Source organism: Megascapheus bottae, chromosome 31 (assembly GCF_031878675.1).
Source record: "Megascapheus bottae isolate mThoBot1 chromosome 31, mThoBot2.hap1, whole genome shotgun sequence".
Classification (NCBI taxonomy): domain Eukaryota; kingdom Metazoa; phylum Chordata; class Mammalia; order Rodentia; family Geomyidae; genus Megascapheus; species Megascapheus bottae.
The window spans coordinates 5,820,234-5,844,291 of record NC_143539.1 but is presented as its reverse complement, the minus strand read 5'-3'; the positions used below and the strand labels follow the sequence as shown (position 1 = coordinate 5,844,291).

At 50.7% G+C, this 24,058-nt stretch overlaps 1 protein-coding gene across 1 annotated transcript; it reads left to right on the top strand.

The window, feature by feature from the left end:
• Window positions 1-3,960: 3,960 nt before the first annotated feature.
• Window positions 3,961-23,704, top strand: LOC150043786 (cell adhesion molecule CEACAM3-like). Its single transcript, XM_090322523.1, is given in 9 exon segments — window positions 3,961-4,024; window positions 5,246-5,605; window positions 7,330-7,689; window positions 8,669-9,028; window positions 9,336-9,689; window positions 17,524-17,880; window positions 18,800-19,159; window positions 21,056-21,412; window positions 23,577-23,704. Coding segments are annotated over 9 exon segments (2,700 nt in total).
• Window positions 23,705-24,058: the final 354 nt, after the last annotated feature.

Here is a 24,058-nt window from a genome sequence, read left to right as displayed (position 1 = left end):
TCTTCCGCACCGGGTTCCAGGTCGGCCCCAGACCCTGCCCCTCCCCCCCGCCCGGCAGCCTACCCGCCGCCCGCCCGCGCGCGCCTCTTCCCGGGGGCAGCGGGCAGTGCCGGAGTGACGTCACCGCAGCGCCCGCCGCGATGCCGCCTGGGAGTTGTAGTTCTGGGGCGGGGGTAATCGTGAGGCCTCCAGGAAATCTCCCAGTCCCCAGCTGTGAGCTGACCTACTCGTCCACCCGCCCCCAACCGCTCGCGGCTCTTCTCCCGGCAGCTGGACGTGTCGGAATGAATGACGTCGCTGCAGCGCCACCGTGATGCCGCCTGGGAGTTGTAGTTCCAGGAACCGTGTGGCCTCCGTTCTGTCTCCCGGACCCCCATAGTGAGCTTCCGGCCGAGACAGACCCGATGGACATCCCCGGGGGAAGGAAAGCCCGGCGTCGGTTTGTCTTCCAGTCTCAGGGGACTGGACCTCCTCCCCGACCCCCCCCCAGCCACAGTTGCACTCTGGGAAATGTAGTCCATCCTCTCGAGTCAGGGGCGGAGGGTGGAGCCGAGCCTGCAGCCCCGCAGCAGGATTAAGCGGAGACGCCCGGCCCGCCGCAGGTGTGGGCTGTCCCCGGGACTGTCCCCGCCACCTCGGCCGAGCACACTAGCTTTGGGCGAAGCGGGCAAGCGAGCGTTTCCTCTGCCGCCGAGGCGTGTGCTCTGCAGAGCCTCCATCTCCCCCTAATTTCAGCATGCGTGGCACGGACAGTGTCGTGGCGTCCTCACCGTTTCACACCCGAGCACGGGCACTTTGGCAAAACACAGTCCTAAACGGCGAAGCAAGAGCCAAAGGTAGTTAAAAAAAAAAAAAGATTCAAGCACCACCCTGATTTGGGGACAGGGAGTGAGGGGAGTTGAAGAAGAATGACGACCCTGGCGCCTGTGGCTCACACCTGGAATCAGCTATCTAACAGGCTTGGTTAGATCTGCAGGAGCACAGGTAAAAAGCCAGGCAGGAAAAAACCCGCAAGACTCCTCTCCAGTGAACTACCAAAAAGCCAGCAAGGGAGCTGTGCTTCAAATGGTAACTAGCTAGCATTCAGCAGAAAAAGTTCAGGAACAAACAACATCCAGGCCTTGAGTTTAGACCCCAGGACCAGCAAGAAGAGGAGGAAGAAGAGAAGGAGAAGGGGGAGGAAGAGGAGGAGGAGGAGGAACTAATTTTATGGTTAAAGGTGTAACTCAGTGGTAGAGTACTGGGTTGGTATGCACAAGACTCTGGGTTCAAGCCACAGTAACAACCCCACCCCCCCCCACCCATCCGCCACCCCACAGGGAAGTTAAAGCAGAGGTACCAAGGATGTGTGAATAAAGGCTATTTAAGGACACAGGAAGAATGTGGCCATGTGCAAGCCAAGGAGAGAATCTTCAGGAGAAACCAAATCTGCCAACACCCTGCTCTTGGATTTCAGAACTGTGAAAAAAAATACATTTTGGTTGCTGATACCACCCAGTCTGTGCTACTTTGATACAGCTGCCTGAGCAGACAAATAGCGCCAACAGCACTATAAATTCAGACACCAATTTAGCCTAGAGGGAAGAGCTATGCTTTGACATGGGGGCTGTGGCTGGGCCTGTCCCCAGGCTGTCCACATCATATCCAAAGCACCTGGTTCGTTCAGGCACATGTCAGAGGCTCAGGCCTCAGGGGTGTCTCATTCACACATTCGTATGGTTCTTTTTTTGTGCGTGTATACTTTCTGTATAACTAAGAATAGCAGACACATCTCATTGTAGACTTCCAAAATAAGCAGGCAAAAGCAGATCAGGAGTCATGGTTCATGTAGTAGGCGCCAGCTGAGTCAACAAGAAGTACAAATGCAAGGCCCCGAGTTCAAGCTTCAGTACTACAAAAAGAAATTAATTCAGCAGATAACTAATCACGTCTATATTTTGAGTACACTTTTATTACTGACAAATGTCTCAAACTTTACAAATAGTTTTATTATTCCTGGTGCTGGTAGTAGAGTTTGAACCCAGGGCCTGAGCACTGTCCCTTAGCTTCTTTTATTTTATTTTATGTATTTATTTTACTAAAGGTTGGTAGAGTATTATACTACTTGTGTCACAGCTCCACTCCAGCTTTTTAAAGACTAATTGCAGATAAGCATCTCATAGACTTTTGTGCCCAGGCTGATTTCAAAATGCCTTCCTCAGATCTCAGCCTTCTGAATACCTTGGATTATAAGCATGAAACAAGTGCACTAAGCCTCACAATAACTTTTAAAGAAAAATCCTGACAAGGCCCCTCACAAGCAATCCTGAGATGGTAAGAAACCATAGATCACATTTTCACCAGGATTCTTCACCAGCTCACCCACTGCCTGCAGCCCCAATTCTTCCTCTAGGAAAACCCAAAGCTCACATCTGTCTTCTGTATGTGAGGACACACTGGAATCTTTCTTTTTTTTTTTTTTTTTTGCCAGTCCTGGGCTTGAGCTCAGGGCCTCAGCACTGTCCTTGGACTTTCTCAAGGCTAGAGCTCTACCACTTGAGCCTCAGCACCACTTCCGGCTTTTTTCTATGTATGTGGTACCGAGGAATCGAACCTGGGTCTTCATACATGCTAGGCAAGCACTTTAACCACTAGGCCAAACTCCTGGCCCCGCACTGGAATCTTGCAAGAGCCTCTGCCTGATTCCTGCACATAGCGAGTGTGGTAATAAATTTCCTTTCTCTCGCTTTTACCTCCACTCCTCTGTGTGTGTGTGTGTGTGTGTGTGTGTGTGTGTGCTGGTATTGGGTTTGAACTCAAATACTCATGCTCTTGACTAGTTGTGTGTGTGTGTGTGTGTATTTGGGTTTTTTGGACTGGTTAACAGGAGGTTAGTCTCTCTACAAATCTGAGCTGACTTCAAACCTTGATCCTTAGATCTCAGGCTCCTGAGTGGCTAGGGTTACAGACATGAGCCACCAGCACCAGGCCCCAGACTCCTCTCTCTAATGGTATCTTGGAGGAAGCGGCTGGACCTGAGATCTTGGAACCCTCGCAGTGAGCGCGTGGCACAGGACTCCATCAGGATTTGTACTGACTCGATTCAAGTTCAGAACCTTACACTGACCTTGGCCCACAGTTGACCAGGAAATCAGGGTGTTCCCTGCATCTGCTGTTCACCCTGCTGGGCTCTGGAAGAGCCGATGGCATCTGGCGATGGGAGGTCTCAGGAGACATGGCAGCCACACTGTGCTCACTGGACAGTGGGGACAAACAGCTGGGGTAGGGCTGAAGCCCTGAGACAGGAGAGGAGGCCACACCTGGGCCCTCAGGACCAGAACTGAGGGGCCTCAGCCAGCAGCACTCTCAAGAGTGGTGTTCTAAGAAGGGCAGGGGCTGGTGACTCACCCCTGTAATCCCAGCCACTTTGGGGACTAAGAGCTGAGGGACATGGTTTGAAGTCAGCCTAGCAGCGTTGGGGGAGTGGGGTTAGAGAAGGTCTTGTGAGACTCTTCAAAGAACCAGCAAAATGCCAAAAGTGAAGGTGTGGCTCAAATGGTAGACTACCAGCCTTAAGCAAAAGAACCCAGTAAGAGTGCCAGGACCTGAGTTCAAGCCTCAGTAGGACCACAAAAAGTAGAAAGTAAAATGAATGAATGGTAAGCAGAGCTGCTCTGTCTCCAGCCTCTGCCTCCAGCTCTCAGTGGTGTGTGCTCCCCACTGTCCATCAGCTGCACACACCCCACCAGGTACAGTGACCACTTGCCCCGCCCACCCATGGTGACTGACAGGCCGCTCTCCACTGAGGGACTATCCTGGAATGAGAAGGGAGGGGACAGCAAGAGGATCTTTAAGAAGCCTGGAGGAGATGCAGCTCAGAGGGAAGGAGGACAGCTGGGCTGACTCCTGAGCTGTCCAGCCTGGGAGCAGGGCTGGGGTGCTAGCTCTCCTCCACAGAGCCCCAAACTGGAAGCAGACACCATGGAGGCGCACTCAGCCCCTCCCCACAGAGGATGCATGCCCTGGCAGGGGCTCCTGCTCACAGGTGAGGGAGGGAGGGGAAGGGGCTCAGCGAAGGGGAGCTCGGAGATTGGCTGGGAGCTGACAGGAGACACAGGGCTTCTGTTTTAATATAAGGGAAATGGGCATAAAGACAGACAGAGGCTCAGCCACAGGAAATTCTCACGAAACTGGAATTTTGATCATTCTGGGGCTTTGCACTCAGGCCCTAGGTGCTGTTCCTGGGGGTTTTTTGTTGTTGTTTTTTTCTTTTGGCTTTGTTTTTGTGGTGGGGCTTGGACTCTGGGCCTGGATACTGTCCCTGAGCTCTTCAGCTCCAGGCCACCACCCTACCCCTGGAGCCACAGTGCCACTTCTGGTTTTTCTGGTGATTAATTTGAGATAAGTCTCCTGGACTTCCGTGGGACTACCATGAGTGCCAGGCTGGCTTTGAACTGTGATCCTCAGATCTCAGCTTCCAGAGCAGCTACGATTCTAGGCATGAGCCACTGGTGGGCTGACCCTGAGGGGATTTTTTCGTTGTTTTTGTTGCTCGTGGTTAGCACACTGCCACTTGGGCCATAGCTCTGCTTCTGGCTTTTTTGGTGTTGAGTTGAGGATAAGAGTTTTACAAGACTGGGCTCCCGTGGCTCATGCTTGTAATCCTAGCTACTCAGGTGGCTGAGAGCTGAATATTGAGGCTCATATCCAGCTTGGGAAGGAAAATTAGTGAGGTCCCCATCTCCAATTAGCTACAAAAAAAAAAGAAAAGAAGAAAAACAGCCGGGCATGTTGGCTCATACCTGTACCCTAACTACTCAGGAGGCTGAGATCTGAGGATAATGGTTCAAAGCCAGCTCCGGTACTAAAGAACAAGAGACTCTTATCTCCAGTTAACCACAGGAAAACAGGAAGTGGGGCTGGGGCTCCAGGGGTAGGGCGGTAACCTTGAGCTGAAGAACTCGGGGACAGTGCCCAGGCCCAGAGTTCAAGCCCCACGACCAATAACAACAACAAAAAAAAAGAAAGAAAGAAAGAAAAAGAAAAAGAACGAAAAAAAAGCCCAAAGTGGAGCTGTGGCTCAAGTGGAAGAACAGTAGCTTTGAGTAAAATAAAGCTCAGTGACAGCACCCAGCGTTCCAGCCCTGAAACCAGGCTGGCTTCAAACCCTCATGATCCTCAGATCTCAGCCTCCCGAGTTAGCTGGGATAGCTACTGGCACCTGGTAGGTCTCAGTATTGGTAAGTTTCTCTCTTTTCCCTCCCAGCTTCACTTCTAAGCTTCTGGAATGGGCCCACAAAGGCCCAGCTCACTGCTGAAACCGTGCCCTCCACTGCTGCTGAAGGCGGCACCGTGCTCCTGCATGTCCACCATCTGCCCCCAAATCTTTTCGCCTTCCGCTGGTTCCGGGGAGAAGAGCTCATCCACAGGCATCAAATCGCCTTCTTTCTGCCCGCAAATGGACAGTCGAAACCAGGACCTGCCTACACCGGCAGAGAGATTGTATTCTGCGATGGCTCCCTGGTGGTCAGCAATGTCACCCGGAATGACACTGGCTCTTACACCCTACAAACCATACAGGGCGACCTGTGGAGTGAGAAGGTGTCTGTGCAGCTCCGTGTAGCCCGTGAGTGGGTCTCATGAGCGCTGGGTGCTAGGTAGGGCGGATGCCCTGCACACGCAGGCTGGCAGACCTCCACGGTCTGCCTCTTGCTCTGTAGTATGTGGATCTGTTGGGTTTGAGCATTGAAGGCAGGACTCACCGGAAGCCAAGTCCAGCCCCCGAGACTCATCACAGAGGGCACAGAGCGACCGTCCACAGGCCATGGTTGCACTGTCCTGGGGCTCATGGAGACTCTCCCTGTTCCCCCAAAGGCAAAATGACAGAAAAGATGTCCCTTAGTGGTCCCTTTTCCAGGAGGAATTGTGCTCCAAGTGTGGCTCTGTGGGTATGGAGCACAGAAGCTGTGGGTCACTTATCTACTCACCCAGAAACCAGTGTTTGCTTTGCTTCATTTTGTTTCAGTACTACTAAGGCTTGAAATCAGGCACTGTCCTGTGATTTTATTTTTGCTCAAGACTAATGCTAGACCTCCTGAGCCACCATTCTATGTCAGACCTTTTGGGTGACTAATTGGAGATGAGTCTCAGGGACTTTCCTGCTCGAGCTGGCTTTGAACTGTGATCCTCCAATCTCAGCCTCCTGAATAGCTAGGATGACAGGCGAGAGCCACCAGTCACCCATTGGAATTCATCAGGAGAGAGGAAAATCTCAACTCCTCCCCGTTCACGTTAATCATCACTGGCCAACATATCTTGAAAATTGATGTTAATATGTATGTCGGGATGAATCTTGTTTTGTCCGTTGGGGACTTAAACTCTTGGCCTGGGTGCTGTCCCTGAGCTCTTCAGCTCAAGGCTAGTGCTCTACCACTTGAGCCATAGTGCCACTTCTGGTTTTCTGGTGGTGAATTGGAGAGAAGAGTCTCGGGGACTTTTGTGCCTGGGCTGGCTTTGAACCTCGAGCAATCCTCAGAGCTCAACCTCCTGAGCAGGGAGGATGACAGGCATGAGCCACTGGTGCCTGACTGGGATGAATCGAGATTAAAAAGAAAGCGGGGGTGGGGGGTGGGGGGAGGGGGAAGGAGTTTGGCCTATTTGGTCGAGTGCTTGCTTAGCATGCACAAAGACCCAGGCTCAGTTCCTTGGTACCCCATACATAAAAAAAGCCAGAAGTGGTACTATGGCTCAAGTGGTAGAGCTTTAGCTTTGAGAAAGCCCAAGGACAGTGCTCGGGTCCTGAGTTCAAGCCCCAGGACTGGGAAAAAAAAAAACTAGGATTTTAAAAGTCCTTAGCCACCAATCTCAGAAACTCCAAATAAATGCTGTGAGCATACAAGGTCCTGGGAATGTCAGTTCACTCCTCCACTGGTGTCTGAGCCTGACCCAGGCCCAGAGGCCACCACAGAGACCACAGTGTCCCTGTCCCCACACAGCTCCTGCCCCTATGGGCAACAAGAACAAGCAGTGAGGGTGACTAGAAGGGGAGGCCAAAGGTGACAAGAGCCCCAGAGGGGAGAGAGCAGGGATTGGTGAGAAAGCAATGCCCCAGAGTCTCTAGAGGAGGAGGCCAGGGAAGGTATCTCCCCAGGGCACCCTGAGCTTAAGCAGGGGGAGAGGAGGCAGTGAGGGGCACACTGTGAAGCCCCCTGGGAAAAGTACTGAACACAGAGAGGGGATGGCACACACATGGCAGAGAATTGAAGCCACCTTCTCTCAGGGCTCACAGCCCCATTTTCTAGCCAATATGGCAGTTTCTGTACTGATGGATTTCTGTCTCTTCTCTCCTAGCCTTACGTTCATCAGTCCCAAAGTGGACCACCATCAACAAGCTCACTGTTGAAATGATACCACCCTTGGTTTTCAAAGGAGAGGACGTTCTCCTCCGTGTCCACAACGTACCAAGGGATGTGCTAGCCTTCTCTTGGTTCAAAGGAATGAAGATTGACAACGCCCAAGAAGTTATGTCGTATTTGCCCTATGCTAGACAATTAAATCAAGGACCTGCGGCCAGTGGCAGAGAGAAATTGTACACCGATGGGTCTCTGTTGTTGAGGAACCTCACTTACAAAGACACAGGACTTTATAGCCTACAACTCATCCGGGATGGTCCCAACATCGACGTGTTATCCGTGGATATTCACCTGGCCTGTGAGAGATGCACATGAGTTGTGGAGGCTGGGACGGGGGCCGGAAGGGAGGGGGGTAGATGTTCTGCACACACAGGAAGGGCAGGCCTGCACAGAGTCTACCTTCCATTCTTCATGATGGGGCCTTGTTGAGGGTTGACTGTTGAAGGCAGGACTCACTGGGAGCCAAGTCCACCCCGAGACGTGTCCCATAGAGGGCAGAGAGGGATGCTCCTCAGGCCCCAGTGCCTGACCCAGTGGGGGCCCAAGGAGATTCCCTAGGAAAGCCTGTGTTCCCAGAGGGATAAATAGGAGAAAAGATGATTTGCAGAGTCACATTTTGCAGAAGGATTCGTGTGGTTATTGAGAACAGAGACCACCGTTGAGAGTTTAATCTCGCTGAAAATACCAGGAGTATTTTCTTGCCTTTTTTTTTTCTTATTCTCCTTTTCATTTTTTTCTTTTTCATTCCCAGTTTTGTGAGTTTGAACCAAGGGTATGAGCACTGTCCTTGAGCTTTTCTCAAGACTAGCGCTCTACCCATTAGAACCATGACACCACTTCCAGTTTTCCGATGGTTAACTAAAGATAAAAGTCTCACAGGCTAGCAGGGCACAGTGGCTTCACCCCTGTAATCGTGGCTACTCAGGAGGCTGAGATCTGAGGATTGCGGTTCAAAGCCAGCTGGGCACTAAAAAGTTCATGACACTCAGCTCTAATTAATCACTAGAAAACCAGAAGTGGCACTGTAGCTTAAGGGGTTGGGTGGTCAGTAGCTTTGAGCTGAAGAGCTCAAGGACAACGCCCTGGGAAAATGCTCAGGCCCAGAGTTCTAATCCCAGGACCCACAAAACAAAAGCCTCACAGACTTTCCTGTCTGGGCTGGCTTAGAACTGTGATCCTCAGATCTCAGCCTCCTGAGTAGCTAGGGTGACAGGTGAGAACCACCAGCACCCCATGAAGGTCTCACAATTGATGGGTTTCTCTCTCCTCCCTCCCAGTCCCACAGTTAGGTGTCCAGTTCCAAGCCACCTTTGCTAATGCCTATGTGGAAACTGTGCCGCCCAAAGTCATCGAAGGGAAAGAAGTTCTTCTCCGTGTCCTCAATCTACCACAGAACGTTTCCGCCTTTCACTGGTACAAGGGACAAGGAACCAGAGACAGCCGTCAAATAGGCTTCTGTCTCCCAGCCCCTCGCATCTGTAGGACAGGACCAGCACACAGTGGCAGGGAGAAATTGTTCTTGGATGGGTCTCTGCTATTGCAGAACCTCACTGTGAAAGACACTGGATTCTACACCGTCAAAATCATGCAGGTGGATGAGAGGATTGATGTGGTGTACGTGGAGATCTCCGTATTCCGTGAGTGATTCTCATGAGCCCTGGGTCCAGGGTGGAGTGGACAAACTGCACACACAGGAGACACAGGATGTCAGGCCTTCACAGACTCCGCAAGACACACACACACACACACACACATGCACACACCTGCCCATATGCGTGCATACCTGCATGTCTGTATACACACACACACACACACACACACACACACACACACACACACACACACACAGGCATACACCCCAAGGCAGGAAATTGAAGAAACTCTCAGGGCTCCAATTTTCCATCAGTCTCAGTATGCACGGGGTTTCCTTCTCCTTCCTCCTAGCTTCTCTTTTAACCCTCTGGAAGACACCAATCCCTGCCCAGTTCACCATTGAACCGGATCTGCCCATGAAGGGGTCAGATGTTTTCCTACGGGTCCACAATCTGCCACAGAATCTTCTAGCCTTCCGCTGGTTCAAAGGCAAAGACATCACGGAGTCACATCAAATCGCCTTGTACGTGCCTGGCCTGGAAGTTACCATACTCGGGCCTGCATCCAACCACAGAGAGATCGTGTACCCCAACGGCACCCTGCTACTGCAGAACCCCACTTGGGAGGATCTAGGGATATACACCTTACAGACTGTCCGTGAAGATCTGTGGTGCGAGAGGAAATCTCTGCATGTCCTACTCTACTGTGAGTGCCAGGCGGGGAGGATGCCCTGAGCACACAGGATGGCAGGCCAGCACCGAGTCCCCCTTGTGACCTCCATGATGTGGCCTTGTTGGGGTTTGAGTGTAGAAGGCAGGATGAACAGGGAGCCAAGTCCACCCCTTGAGACTTGTTATAGAGGACGCAGAGGGATGGTGCCACTGAGGCCACAGAGATGCCTTAGGGAGGCTGAATTCCCAGAGGGATAAATAGGAGAAAAGAGGTTTTTCAGGGGCCCCTGAAAGTGAACCCTGGGTGTTGTTTTGTGATAACAGAGGCTTGCGCACGGGGGCTTCTGCTCTCCCAGGAAATAGTGGTAGTGTTCTGTTTGGTTGTGTGCCAGGGCTAGCTAGGGCTTGAACCCAGGACCTCACACTCCCCTTTGCTTCTAGGTCAAAGGTACTACTCTACCAGTTGAGCTACACAACCACTTCTGGTTTCCTGCTGCCTGATTAAGAATAAGAATGTCAAGGACTTTCCATCCTCGGACCTCAGCGTCCTCACTTGCTAGAATTACTGATGGGATGGAGCCACCCTCGCTGGAGATCCCAAAAGGAGCCGCAAACCTCAGCTGCTGGGATCGAGTCCACCATCCTCATCCACTGTATTCTGGAAAGTGACGTTGACATGGCTGTCGGGTTGACAAAGGAAATAAAATTACAACTGGAACATGAAATGTGCTTTTAATCATCAACCTCAGAAACTGCCAAGTAAACCCAATAGACGCGCCGGGTCCTGGGAATGCCGGTTCATTCCTCCACCAGTGTCTGAGTCTGTCCCCAGCCCAGGGGCCACCAGAGAGATCATAGAGTCCCCGTCAACTCCCGCTCCTGCGGATAGCAAGACTGAGCAGTGATGGTGTCTAGAAGAGGAGGCCAGGGTGACAAGGGCCACAGAGGGGACAGAGCAGGGAGAGGTGAGGAAGCAGAGCTCCAGGGTCTCTAGAGGAGGAGGCCAGGGAAAGTGTCTCCCCAGGGCACCCGAGTGTGCACGGGGTGAGCCATCAACGCCCTGGGAGGTTTGTGGCACACAGAGGAAGTGGCAGGTTGAGGGGTGGACGGTAAAGAAATGGAGAGATGCCAGGCACTGGTGGCTCATGCCCGTATCCTAGCTATTCAGGAGGCTGACATCTTAGGATCGAAGTGCAAGGCCACCATAAGATTCTTACCTTCCATGAACCACCAGAGAACAGAAGTGGCGCTGTGGTTCAACGTGGTAAAACACTGGCCTTGAGTGAGGGTTTGGGGACAGTGCCCAGGACCTGAGTTCAAGACCTACAACCAACCAAAAGCATTTTACAAAAAATAAAATCATGCTGCTGGAGCCAGTGAGACAGACAGACAGACAGACAGACAGACACACACACACACACACACACACACACACACACACACACACACACACACCTCTACACGTTGGTACCTGGTCATCCTAATTTGGTGTCATTTCCTTGCACCCTCCAACTCCTCAGAGGGAGAAGGGGCCCACGCAGCCCCTGTCACCCACCCGAAGCACCTTCCCCGAGATCCAGTGTCCCCCCCCTCCCCCCGAGCCCCAGCTGGGACCCTGAGCAGAGCTGAGATCCTGGGACAATTCAGCAAGTCTCCCTAGGCCAAACCTTGTCACCACCTCCCGCCCCTCCACCTTTATCCTTCACATCTCCTCCCATCCAGGGAGCAGCTCTGCTTCTGCACACTCAGCTCTGCCCATCCAGGAACTCGGGCCCAGCCACTCCTTCACACCTCCCAGTCCCCTGTGCCCGGACCCCTGGGCATGAAGAGGCATCCCCTCCCCCACATATGGCCTTGGACAGGGAGGAGCCCCTCCTGAGGGCCCCTCCTCCCTCCTGAGGAGTCACCGGGCCCCACAGACTCCCTCACACCTCCTGATCCTTATCCACAACTTCAGATCCATGTGAGCCATCTTCAGGGGGTAAGCAGGTTCTAGAACATTCCACTTTCAAGAATCACTCCCGAGGCTTCTCCTCCTCAACCACCAATGCCCTGAACACTTCATTTTCTTTTTAACTTTTACATTCTTTTGTTGTTATCTTTAAGAAGTTGTACAAGAGCCATCATTTAACCTAGTGCTTTCTCAAGACAACGGATCTTGACCAGTCTCACCCTTTCAACATTCTCACCCATCTTTTTGTCTTGTTCTTTCTGTACTAAGTCTAAGAAATCTTTGCTCTCTGGGCACCAATGGGTCACACCTGTAACTACTCAAGGGGCTGAGATCTGAGGACTGCAGTTCAAGCCAGCCAGGCCAGGAAAGTCAGTGAGACAACTGGAAGTGGAGCACTGGTCCAGGTGGGAGAATACTAGCCTTGAGAAAGAACATAAACGAGCAAAATTTAAAAAGAAACTAGGTACAAAATCCAGGCCCAGAGGTCAAGCCCCAGGACCCGGAAAATAAGTAAATAAACAGAAAGCAGAAATCTATGTCTACTCCAGAATTACAGATGTAATCCCCTGTTTTTAGAATTCTTAGATTTTTTTTGTTGGTTGTAGGACTTGAACTCTGGAACTGGTCATTGTCCCTGAGCTCTTCTTCTAAAGGCTACTGTCCTACTGCTTGAGTCACAGCACCACCTCCCATTTTCTAGTGACTAAAGTTAAGAGATTCTCAGACTTTAGTTCCTTGAGCTGGCTTTGAATCTCAATCCTCATATCTCAGCCTACCGAGTAGCTAGGATTCCAGGTGTGAGCCACTGGGCCAGGATTCTTCTGGCTTTTCCTATGTTGTGGTGCTGAGGAATAGAACCTGGGTCTTCGTGCATGCTAGGCAAGCACTGTAACACTAGGCCAAACTCCCAGCCCCATTTATTAAGTCTTTCTTTTTTGATACTGGGTATTGAACCTAGGAAACTGTACTTGCTACACAAGTGCTTTGCCACTGAGCTACATCCCAGACACAATTTTTTTTAAAGAAAAGAAATTAAGCTGGGCACTGGGTAGAGTGCTAGCCTTGAGCTGAGGAGATCAGGGTCAGTGCCCAGGGTCCAGAGTTCAAAACCCACAACCAACAACAAAAAAGTAAAGAAAAGAAAACAAATGAATGTGAGCATTCAAAGAGCTATGGTAGAAAACCATGGATCAGTATCACCTGTGCAGGAAAACAGCTTGAGCTCATAACTCTGATAGTTCACATAGACCTGCCCCATGAAAAGGGAATTTATTTTTGGTGTGTTTGATGATGGCATTTGAATTCAGGAACTGGGCACTGTCCCCTGAAAGCTAGCCCTCTACCACTTTGACCCACAGTGCCACTTCTTGTTTTCTGGTGGTTCATTGGAGGTAAGAGTCTTATTGGCCACTCCTGCCCCAACTGGCTTTGAACCATAATCCCCAGATCTCAGCCTCCTGAGAGGTTAGCATTACAGGCAACCCGCTTAAAGTACTGCTTTTTGCTTTGTTTTGTTTTGTTTGTTATTTTAGGTGCAAGACTGGGACTCAAACCCAGTACCTAACACTTTGCTTCCTTGGCTATCACTCTACTGAGCCACGCCTCCAGGCCCGGTGTGGTTGACTGATGCAAGCCACACTCTCCAACCTTTCCAGTAACTCCACTCTACAAGAATGACAGAACCAGTGAGTAGATATCTTGTAAAGAGTCACGCCATCCTATGATGAGAACCCTCAGGCTGCAGTGACCTTCTTATCCTGACAAGGCCCCCCACAAGCAATCACAAGCTCAGGAGAAATCACAAGGAACTATCATCCGGATTCCTCACCAGCTCACCCCCTGGCTATGGCCCCAATTCTTCCTCTAGGAAAACCCAAAGCTCACGTCTGTCTTCTGTACATAAGAATGCACTGGAATCTTGCAATAGCCTCTGCTCTATTCCTGCATGTAGTGAGTATGGTAATATATCTTCTTTCTCCCCACTTCTCCTCTACTCCATTGTTTTTGCTGGTACTAGGACTTGAACTCAAGTACTCACACTTTAACTTGGCTTTTTCTCTCAACACTGGCACTGTATAGCCTGAGGTATACCTCCAGATCTACCTTTTTCTTTTCTTTTCTTTGGCTGGTTAAAAAGAGGTAAAAGTCTCTCTGATTTGTCTGCCTCAGACCTCAGGCTCCTGAGTGGTTCGGGTACAGACATGAGCCACCAGCACCAGGCCCCAGACTCCTCTCTCTAATGGTATCTTGGAGGAAGCGGCTGGACCTGAGATCTTGGAACCCTCGCAGTGAGCGCGTGGCACAGGACTCCATCAGGATTTGTACTGACTCGATTCAAGTTCAGAACCTTACACTGACCTTGGCCCACAGTTGACCAGGAAATCAGGGTGTTCCCTGCATCTGCTGTTCACCCTGCTGGGCTCTGGAAGAGCCGATGGCATCTGGCGATGGGAGGTCTCAGGAGACATGGCAGCCACACTGTGCTCACTGGACAGTGGGGACAAACAGCTGGGGTAGGGCTGAAGCCCTGAGACAGGAGAGGAGGCCACACCTGGGCCCTCAGGACCAGAACTGAGGGGCCTCAGCCAGCAGCACTCTCAAGAGTGGTGTTCTAAGAAGGGCAGGGGCTGGTGACTCACCCCTGTAATCCCAGCCACTTAGGGGACTGAGATCTGAGGATCACAGTTTGAAGCCAGCCTGGAAAGTAAAAGAACAAGAGACTCTTATCTCTAATTAATAGCAAAAAGTCAGCAGTAGAGCTGTGGCTCAAATGGTAGAAAACCAGCCTTAAGCAAAAGAGCAAGCAAGAGTGCCAGAATTTGAGTTTACATCTCAGCACTGGAGCAAGAAATACGCGAAGGAATAAATTAATGGCCACATGCTGTTGGCTCAGGCCTGTAATCCCAGCTACTCAGGAGCTAAGGACCCCAGTTTGAAGTTAGCCCTGACAGTCAAATCCATGAAAATCTTAACTCCTAATAACCAGCAAAAAGCCAGAAGTGCAACTCTGATTCAAATTGTAGAGTACTAGCCTTGACACAAAAGCTTAGGGACAGCACACGGGCCCCGAGTTCAAGTTCTAGGACACACACACACACACACACACACACACACACACACACACACACACGCAGAAGCAAAGTAGAATGGAAAAATAAAATAATGCACACCTGGGAGCTGGTGGCTCACACCTGTAATCCAAGCTACTCAGGAGGCTGAGATCTGAGGATTGGGGTTCAAAGTCAGCCTGGGCATCAAAGTCAGTAAGACTCTTATCTCCAATTAACCATCAGAAAACCAGAAGTTGTGCATAGCTCAAGGGGTAGTTCAAGTAGCCTTGAACTGCAGAGAGCTCAGGGACAGTGCCCATGCCAAGAGTTCAAGCCCCTTGACAGGAAAGAAAGAAAGAAAGAAAGAAAGAAAGAAAGAAAGAAAGAAAGAAAGAAAGAAAGAAAGAAAGAAAGGAAGGAAGGAAGAAAGAGAAAGAGAAAAGCTGGGTTTTCAGAGCTGCTCTGTCTCCAGCCTCTGCCTCCAGCTCTCAGTGGTGTGTGCTCCCCACTGTCCATCAGCTGCACACACCCCACCAGGTACAATGACTACTTGCCCCGCCCATCCATGGTGACTGACAGGCCGCTCTCCACTGAGGGACTATCCTGGAATGAGAAGGGAGGGGACAGCAAGGGGATCTTTAAGAAGCCTGGAGGGGGGCTGGGAGTTTGGCCTAGTGGTTAAAGTGCTTGCCTAGCATGCACAAAGACCCGGGTTCGATTCCTCGGTACCACATACATAGAAAAAAGCCGGAAGTGGTGCTGAGGCTCAAGTGGTAGAGCTCTAGCCTTGAGAAAGTCCAAGGACAGTGCTCAGGCCCTGAGCTCAAGCCCAGGACTGGAAAAAAAAAAAAAAAAAAAAAGAAGCCTGAGAGGGAAGGAGGACAGCTGGGCTGACTCCTGAGCTGTCCAGCCTGGGAGCAGGGCTGGGGTGCTAGCTTTCCTCCACAGAGCCCCAAACTGGAAGCAGACACCATGGAGGCGCACTCAGCCCCTCCCCACAGAGGATGCATGCCCTGGCAGGGGCTCCTGCTCACAGGTGAGGGAGGGAGGGGAAGGGGCTCAGCGAAGGGGAGCTCGGAGATTGGCTGGGAGCTGACAGGAGACACAGGGCTTCTGTTTTCATATAAGGGAAATGGGCATAAAGACAGACAGAGGCTCAGCCACAGGAAATTCTCACAGAGCTGGAATATGTTTTCCCTTTTAATGTGCCAATCCTGGGGCTTGAGTGCAAAGCTTTTGTGCTCAAGGCCAGCCCTCTACCGCCTGAGCCACTGCTGCACTTCCAGGTTTTGGTGGTAAAACACTGGGGACAAGAGTCTCACAGGCCTTCCTCCCCAGGCTGGCTTTGATCCGACAGTGTCCCGAGCAGCTAGGATGACAGGTATGAGCCACCAAGGCCTGGCTTAAACTGAAATTATTATTATTGTTTGCCAGTCCTAGGGACTCAGGGCCTGAGCACTCTGCCATTTGAGCCAAGCGTCACTGCTGACTTCTTCTATGTATGTGGGATCGAGGAATCGAACCCAGGGCTTCATACATACTAGATAAGCACTCTACCACTAGGTTACACTCCAGGCCCACTTAAACTGGAGTTCTTTTGTTTTGTTTTGTTTTTTTCCTTTGTCAGTCATGGGATTTTGAACTCTGGGCCTGGGCGATGTCCCTGAGCTCTTCAGCTCAAGTCTACCTCCCTACCCATGGAGCCACAGCACCACTTCTGGTTATCTAGTTGTTAATTGGAGATAAGAGTCTCACAGTCGGTGGGGGGGGTTGGGGGGAGGGTAATGGGTACCAAGACATGTGAAAGGGTATCAGTGTATGTGAATTAATGCACCTTCTATCTGGAAAATATCATGTAACCCTTTTATTAATTACAATAAAAAGTCTCACAGTCTTAAATAAAAATAAATAATAATAATAATAATAATAAAAGAGTCTCGCAGTCTTTAGTACCTAGTTGGCTGTGAACCTTGATCCTCAGGTCACATCCTCCTGAATAGTTACGATTACCAACCTGAGCCAGCGCGCTCAGGCTTACAGTTCTTAACAGGACAGGAAAAGCTCAACTTTTCACCTCTTTACGTTAACCATCAGTAGCCATTATATCTTAAAAACACTGTTAATAATAATGTCAGGGGAATCTATCAATAAAAACATAACTACAGCTTTAATCCAGTCCTTTTCTGGGTGCTGGTACCTCACGCCTATAACTCTAGCAGAACAGGCTGAAATCTGAGCACTGTGGTTCAAAACAAGCCTAGGCAGGAAATTCCATGAAACTCTTATCTCCACCAAAAAATGGACGGTGGGGAGCAGGGAATGTGGCCTAGTGGTAGAGTGCTTACCTAGCATGCACAAAGTCCTGGGTTCGATTCCTCACTACCACATACAGAAAAAGCTAGACGTGGTGCTGTGGTTCAAGAGGTAGAGCTCTAGCCTTGAGAAAGCTCTAGGACAACGTCCAGGCCCTGAGTTCAAGCCCTGGGACTGGCAAAAAAAAAAAAGGCCAGAAGTAGAGCTGTGGCTCAAGGGGTGGAATGCTAGTGTTAGAGGAAACAAGCAACAGGACAGCACCAAGGCTTTGAGTTCAAGCCTCACTTGTGCAGGGAAATAAATGTATGTCCTCAGCCACCAACCTCAGTAATCACCAAACGAACTCCGTGGGCACACAGGGACAAGGTCAGAGACAGGGATAACATAGAGGTTGTACTGCTGACAGCGCTAGTAGGAGACAGACAGACAGACAAGCACACACACACTCACACACACTCACACACAACTCAGTGCAAGGGACTGAAGACCCTTTGTAGGGCTCCATTTTCATCCAATACCATTGATGGGCTTCTCTCTCTTGCCCCTTGCAGCCTTTATAACCCTGTGGCAGCCATCCAGGGCGGCCCCGTTCTCTGTTCAACCCGTGCCACGCGTTGCCACCGAAGGAAGCATCGTCGTCCTACAGATCCAAAACCTGCCACCCAACGTGTTTACCTTACGCTGGTTCAAAGGGGAGGAGACGGTGGACAGACAGCGAATTTTCTTCTATTTGCCAAAGGAGCAATACATCAATGAAGGACCTGCCTTCCGAGGCCAGCAGACCCTGCTCCCCGATGGCTCCTTAATGTTCCAGTCCGTGTCAAAGAGCGATGCCGGGTTCTTCACCTTGCAGGTCATCCAGGAGGACCTGCGGTGGGACACAGTGACAGTGTCCCTCCTCGTGCCCTGTGAGTGACTCTCGCACGAGCCGTGAGGGAGGCCTGGGGGTGGCAAGAGCCGCCGAGGGGACACAGCAGGGACAGGCGAGAAAGCAGAGCTCCAGAATCTCTACAGGACTGGATCAAGGAAGGTGCCCCCCTCCCCCAGGAAACCCTGAGTGTGAGCAGGGGTGAGAGGGCAGCAGGGGTGGGCCAGGAAGCCCCCAAGAAAGGGCATTGCACACAGAGATGTGACAAATTTAGGGGAAAGGGAATGAATGGAGGTTGTGTTGTTGACGATAGGAGACAGACAGACGCACAGACAGACACAGACACCCATACACACACGCAGATAGACACCAAGGCACGGGAATGAAGATAATGTTCTCTCAGGACGCAGACTCTGCCTGCATCTATTTATTTATTCATTTACTTATTTTCTTTTTACTTTTTGCCAGTTCTGGGGCTTGAACTCAGGGCCTGGGCACTGCCTTGGATACTTCTTGCTCAAGGTTAGCACTCTGCCTCTTGAGTCACAGTACCACTTCCAGCTTTTACTTAGTAGGTGGTTTCCAGGTATCCAACCCAGGGCTTCCCGCATGCTAGCCAAGCACTCTTACTCCTAGGCTTTCCTCCCAGCCCAGGACCCCATTTTCTAACCAATGCTATTGCCAGGCCCTGGTGGCTCACCCCTAACATCCTAGCTACTCAGGAGGCTGAGATCTGAGCAGCATGAATCAAAGGCTGCCTGGGGGCGGGGGAGGAGAGTTCATGAGACTCTTATCTCCAGTGAGTCAGCCAAAGCCAGCAGTGGAGCTGTGCGGGGCTCAAGTGCTAGCCTCTGAGCAAAAGAAACTCAGGGCGAGCACCCAGAGAACCTGAGTTGCAGCCCCAGGAGCGGCACACCAGAGAAAGTCTCCATATTGATGTGTTTTCTCCTCTCTCCTAGCTTTACCTCCATCCTTGTTCTACTTGATGGTCCCAGCCAACGTCACCTTTGAATTGGTGCCACCCTATGTGTTTGAAGGGGAAGACATGCTTTTACGGGTCCACAAGTTACCCAAGGATTTATTAGCCTTTCGCTGGTACAAAGGAAAAAGGATTAATGACCATAATCGCATTTTCTTATATTTGCCTGTCACTGGAAAATCAAAATCAGAGCAGGCTTACAGTGGCAGAGAGCGGGTGTACCCCGATGGCTCTCTGCTTCTCCAGAACATCACTCCGGATGACACTGGCTTCTACACCCTAGAAATGGTAACGCGAGATATGGCGAGTGAATTGCTGTCCGTGCAGATCCGCCTGTCCCGTGAGTGATGCTCCTGCGCCCCGGGGGCCCGGAGGGGTGGGTGCCTCGTCCACAGGGGATGTCAGGCCTGCTTGGCGTCTGCCTTGTATCCTCCATGATGTGGCCTTGTTGGGGTTTGAGGTTGGAATGCGGGGCTCCCAGGGGATCAAGTCCACCTCCTGAGACATATTCCAGAGTCCACAGGCCAAGATGCCACTGTCCTGGAGGCCACAGAGATGCCCTAGGGAGTCTGTGTTTCTGGAGGAATGGAGGAGGATAGAGCTTTTTTGGATCCACTTTCCCAGAAGAAAATGAAGCCTGTGCTTCAGTGGGTCATTGTTTACAGAGACTGTTTGTCCCATATCTACTCTCCCGGAACGTACTGAGAATATTTTTTTTTGCCAGGCCTGGGACATGAACTCACAACCAGGGAACTGTCCTCAAGCTTTCTCAATTCTAGTACTGTACCTCTTGAGCCCCTCACCTCTTCTAGTTTTTGCTTTTTTGTGGGGGAGTGTCTTGGGGCTTGAACTCTGGGCCTAGGTGCTGTCCCTGAGCTCTTCAATTCAAGGCTAGTGCTCTAACTTTTGAGTCACAGCTGCACTTCTGGTTTTCTGGCGGTTAATTAAAGATAAAAGTCTCACAGACTTTCCTGTCCACATTGACTTTGATCCCTTCAATCTCCTGAATAGCTAGGATTACAGGTGTGATCCACCAGTGCCTGGCTATTTTCTTTTTTCTTTTTCTTTTTTTTTTTTTTTGCCAGTCCTAGGGCTCGAATCAGGGCCTGGGCACTGTCCCGTAGTGTTTTCGCTCAATATTGATGCTGTAGGCTGGGAAAGTGCTTTAGTGGTAGAGTGCTTGCCTAGCACACATGACGCCCTGTGTTCAGTTCCTCTGTACCACATAGACAGAAAACACCAGAAGTGGTGCTGTGGCTCAAGTGGTAGACGGCTAGCTGTGAGTGAAAGAAGCTCAAGGACAGTGCCCAGGCCTTTAGTTCAAGCTAGGACTGGCAAAATAAATAAATACATAAATACATAAATAAATGAAAGCACCGATGCTCTATCACGTGGTCGACATCACCAGTTCCAGCTCATTATTGGTGGATTGGAAATAACAGATTTCTAGACTTTTGTCCTCTCTAGCTTGAAACCCTGATCTGCAGGTCTCATCCTCCTGAGTAGCTAAGCTTACAGGTGCGAGCCGCAAATACCCGCGTGGAATGCGTGAAGAAAAAGGAAGAGCTCAGCGCTTCCCACTTTAAGTTAATCACCGTAGCAATGTGTTTTGAAAATTGATATTAATAATTTCATCAGGGTTCTGGCCATTGGTGACTGATGCTTATAATCCTAACTACTCTGGAGGCTGAGATCTGAAAAACAAGGTTTGAAGCCAGCTCAAGTAGGAAAGTCTGCGAAAGTCTCATCACTAATTTATCACCACCAAAAACTAGAAGTGGAGCTCTGACTCAAGTGGTAGAGTGCTACCTTGAGAGAGAAAACATAAACAAAAACAAAATAGGTGAACGTGCCTGGTACTGGAGGCTCTCACTGTCAGCTACTCAGGAGGCAGAGAGCTGAGGACTGGTCAGAGCTAGCCTGAGCAGGAAAGCCCATGAGATTAATATCTCCAATTAACCACCATAAAACTGGAAGTGGTGCTGTGACCCACAAGTGGCAACCTGGAGCAAAAGAGCTCAGGGATAGATAACACCAGGCCCTGAGTTCAAGCCCTATGATTGGCCAAAGGAAACCAAACCTCAGGAACAGCATCCAGGCCCTTAGTTCAAGCCTCAGGACTGGCACACACACCCCATGGCAAAGACTTTAAAGAAACCTTCCCAGGGTTCAGGGCTCCCGTTCCATTTAACACCAAGGTCTCAGTTTGGGTGGATGTCTCTCTTCTCCGTCCTAGCCCCGTGGTTGAACTCCTGGTACCGCACCGCCACTGGAAACACCACTGTTGAAATAGTGCCACCCGAAGTTATTGCAGGGAGGAATGTTCTCTTACTGGTCCACCATCTGCCACAGGATGCGCTGGCCTTTCGCTGGTTCAAAGGACAAAGCACGATTGATAGTCAACGAATTTCCTTCTCTTTGCCAACCATTGGACAGAATGAAGGACCTGCACACAGTGGCAGAGAGATCGTGTTCCCCAATGCGTCCCTGCTATTGCAGAACCTCACTCTGAATGACACGGGATTCTACACCCTCCAAATCACGCGGAAGGATTACAGGATGGATGTGGTGTCAGTGGAGATCTCTGTATTCCGTGAGTGGGTCTCCTGAACCCTGGGTCCTGGGTAGAGTGAATGTCCTGCACACACGGGCTGGCGGGCTGCATCAAGTCTACCTCAGGTTCTGCAGGAAGTGGCCTTGTTGGGGTTTGATCATCAAATGAAGGACTCAGTGGGTGCCGAGACCACACCCTGAGTCTTGTCACCTAGAGGTCATAGAGGAACGGTCCATAGGCCGGGGTCCCACTCCCTGGGGGCCTCAGAGATCCCCTAGGGAGGTCTGTGTTCCCAGAGGGCAAAATGGGAGAAAAGATGTTCCTTGATGGCCCCCTTTTTGAAGGAATCATGCCCAGGGTGTTTTCTTGAGGGTAAGAATAAAGGCTGCCATTCTGGGCTTGGTGGCTCACGCCTATGATCCTAGCTACTCAGGATGTTGAGATCTGAGAATCAAAGTTCGCTGAACTCTGCAGCTCAAGGCTACTTCCCTTCCCTTGAGCCAAGCCCCACTTCCCATTTTCTAATTGGAAATAAGAGTCTCCAGTCCTTTTGTGTCAGGGCTGGCCTTTGAACCTTGATCCTGTGGGCAGCAAAATCAAGTAGTGAGGGCATCTAGAAGAGTAGGCCAAACGTGACAAGAGCCACAGAAGGGACAGAGTAGGTAGAGGTGAAAAGGTGCAGTCCCAGTGTCTCTAGAGGAGAGGGTCAGCGAAGGCATCGCCCCAGGGCACCCTGGGTATGAGCAGGGGGTGAGAGGGAAGCGAGGAGTGTGCCATGAAGCACTCTGGGAAGAGTATTATAACAGAGAGGGAATGGCAAGTTCAGGGCAGTTAGGGAAAGGAGGTTATTCTGGTGACGGGGCCAGCAGGAAAAAGACAGACAGACAGACAGACAGACAGACAGACAGACAGGCACCCAAAGTAAGGAAGGGAACATCAGCACACGAGAACCTGCCTCTCGTCACAGAGAGATCTTGTACCCTAATGGACCCCTGCTGTTGCAGAACTTCACTCAGAAAGACCCTGGATTCTACACCCTCCAAACTGTAAAGGAGGATCTGTGGAGTGAAACATTGTCCTGCGTGGCCATGATCGTACCATGAGTGATTCTCATGAGTCCTGGGTGCCAGGTGGGGTGGGTGCCCTGAACACATAGGCTGGCAGGCCTGCATCAAGTCTACCTGTTTTCCATGATGTGGCCTTGCTGAGGTTTGAGCATAGAAGGTGGAACTCACAGGGAGCCAAGTCCACCCCTTGAGACTGGTTATGGACAGCACAGCGGGATGGTCCACAGGCCATGGTTCCACTGTCCTGGGGACCGTGGAGATCCCCTAGGGAGGTCTGTGTTCCCCGGAGGATAAATAGGAGAATAGAAGTTTTTCCTTGGCTGTTCCTTTCCTTGTAGCTACTCAAGAGGTTGGGATCTGAAGGTCATTGTTGCAGTCCAGCGTGGGCAGGCAACTCTGTGAGCCTGTAGGCCCTAATTAAACTGTAACAAGTCAGAAGTGAGCTATGATTCACAAGGTAGAGTACCAGCCTGGAGTTTAAAAGCTAATTAAGGTAGGGCACGGTGGCTCACACCTGTCAGCCTAGCTACTCAGAAGGCTGAGATCTGAGGATCATGGTTCAAAGCTAGCCTGGGCACAAAAAGAACTGAGACTCTTATCTTCAATTAACCTTGAGAAAACAGGAAGTGGGGCTTGGCTCAAGGGTAAGGTGGTAGCCTTGAGCTGAAGAGCCCAGGGACAGCACCCAGGCCGAGTTCAAGCCCCATGACCCACAAAAAAAAAAAAAAAAAGAGCTAATTAGCTGGTTGATGGTGACTTATGCCTGTTTTCCTAGCCACTCAGGAGGCTGAGATCTGAGGAAGGAGGCTCACAGCTCCCAGGCAGGAAAGCCCATGAGACTATTCTTTGCAATGAACCACCAGAAAAACCACCAGTGGCTCAAAGTTCAAGTGCTAGTCTTGAACAAAAAAAAAAAATTCAGGAAAAGTGCTCAGGCCCTGAGTTCAAGCCCCATGACTGACCAAAAGAAAAAAGACACAGATGCTCTGAGAAGGGTCAGGCATGTCCTGTGGCCACACACTGAGCTTATCGAAAATGGTTGATATCTATAAGGAAGGAGCCTGGTCCAGGCCTCAGGGCCTAATCTATCCTCCTCTGTTTCTACACAGTGCCAATGTCACAGCCCTTTCCATAAGCCAGAAAGCCTTCCATCACAGGAAAGGAGCTTGTAGTCCTGACCTATCTGTCTAGTGACTCTAGGATCTCTATCCAGTGAGTCTTAAACAACCAGAGCCTGCAGTGCACCGAGAGAGGATATGGCTGACCCAGAATCCATCTCACGAGAATGCCAAGGAGTGCAAGTATAAAGTCTCTTACCCCATCGGATCCATACTTGGACACACTCCTAAAGGTTATTAAAGTTTCTGAGTACTGGTGACTCATGCCTGTCATTCTAGCTACTCAGGAAGCTGAAATCTGAGAATTGAATTTCAAAGCCAGCCTGGAGAGGAAAGTCTGTGAGAATCTTATCTCCCATGACCCACCAGAAAACCTGAAGCGGTATGGAGGTTCAAACTGATAGAGTGGTAGCCTTGAGCAAAAGAGCTCAGGGACAGCACCCAGGCCTTGAATAGAGATCCATGACCTCACAGTGTCTGGAATACCAGCCATGCATCTA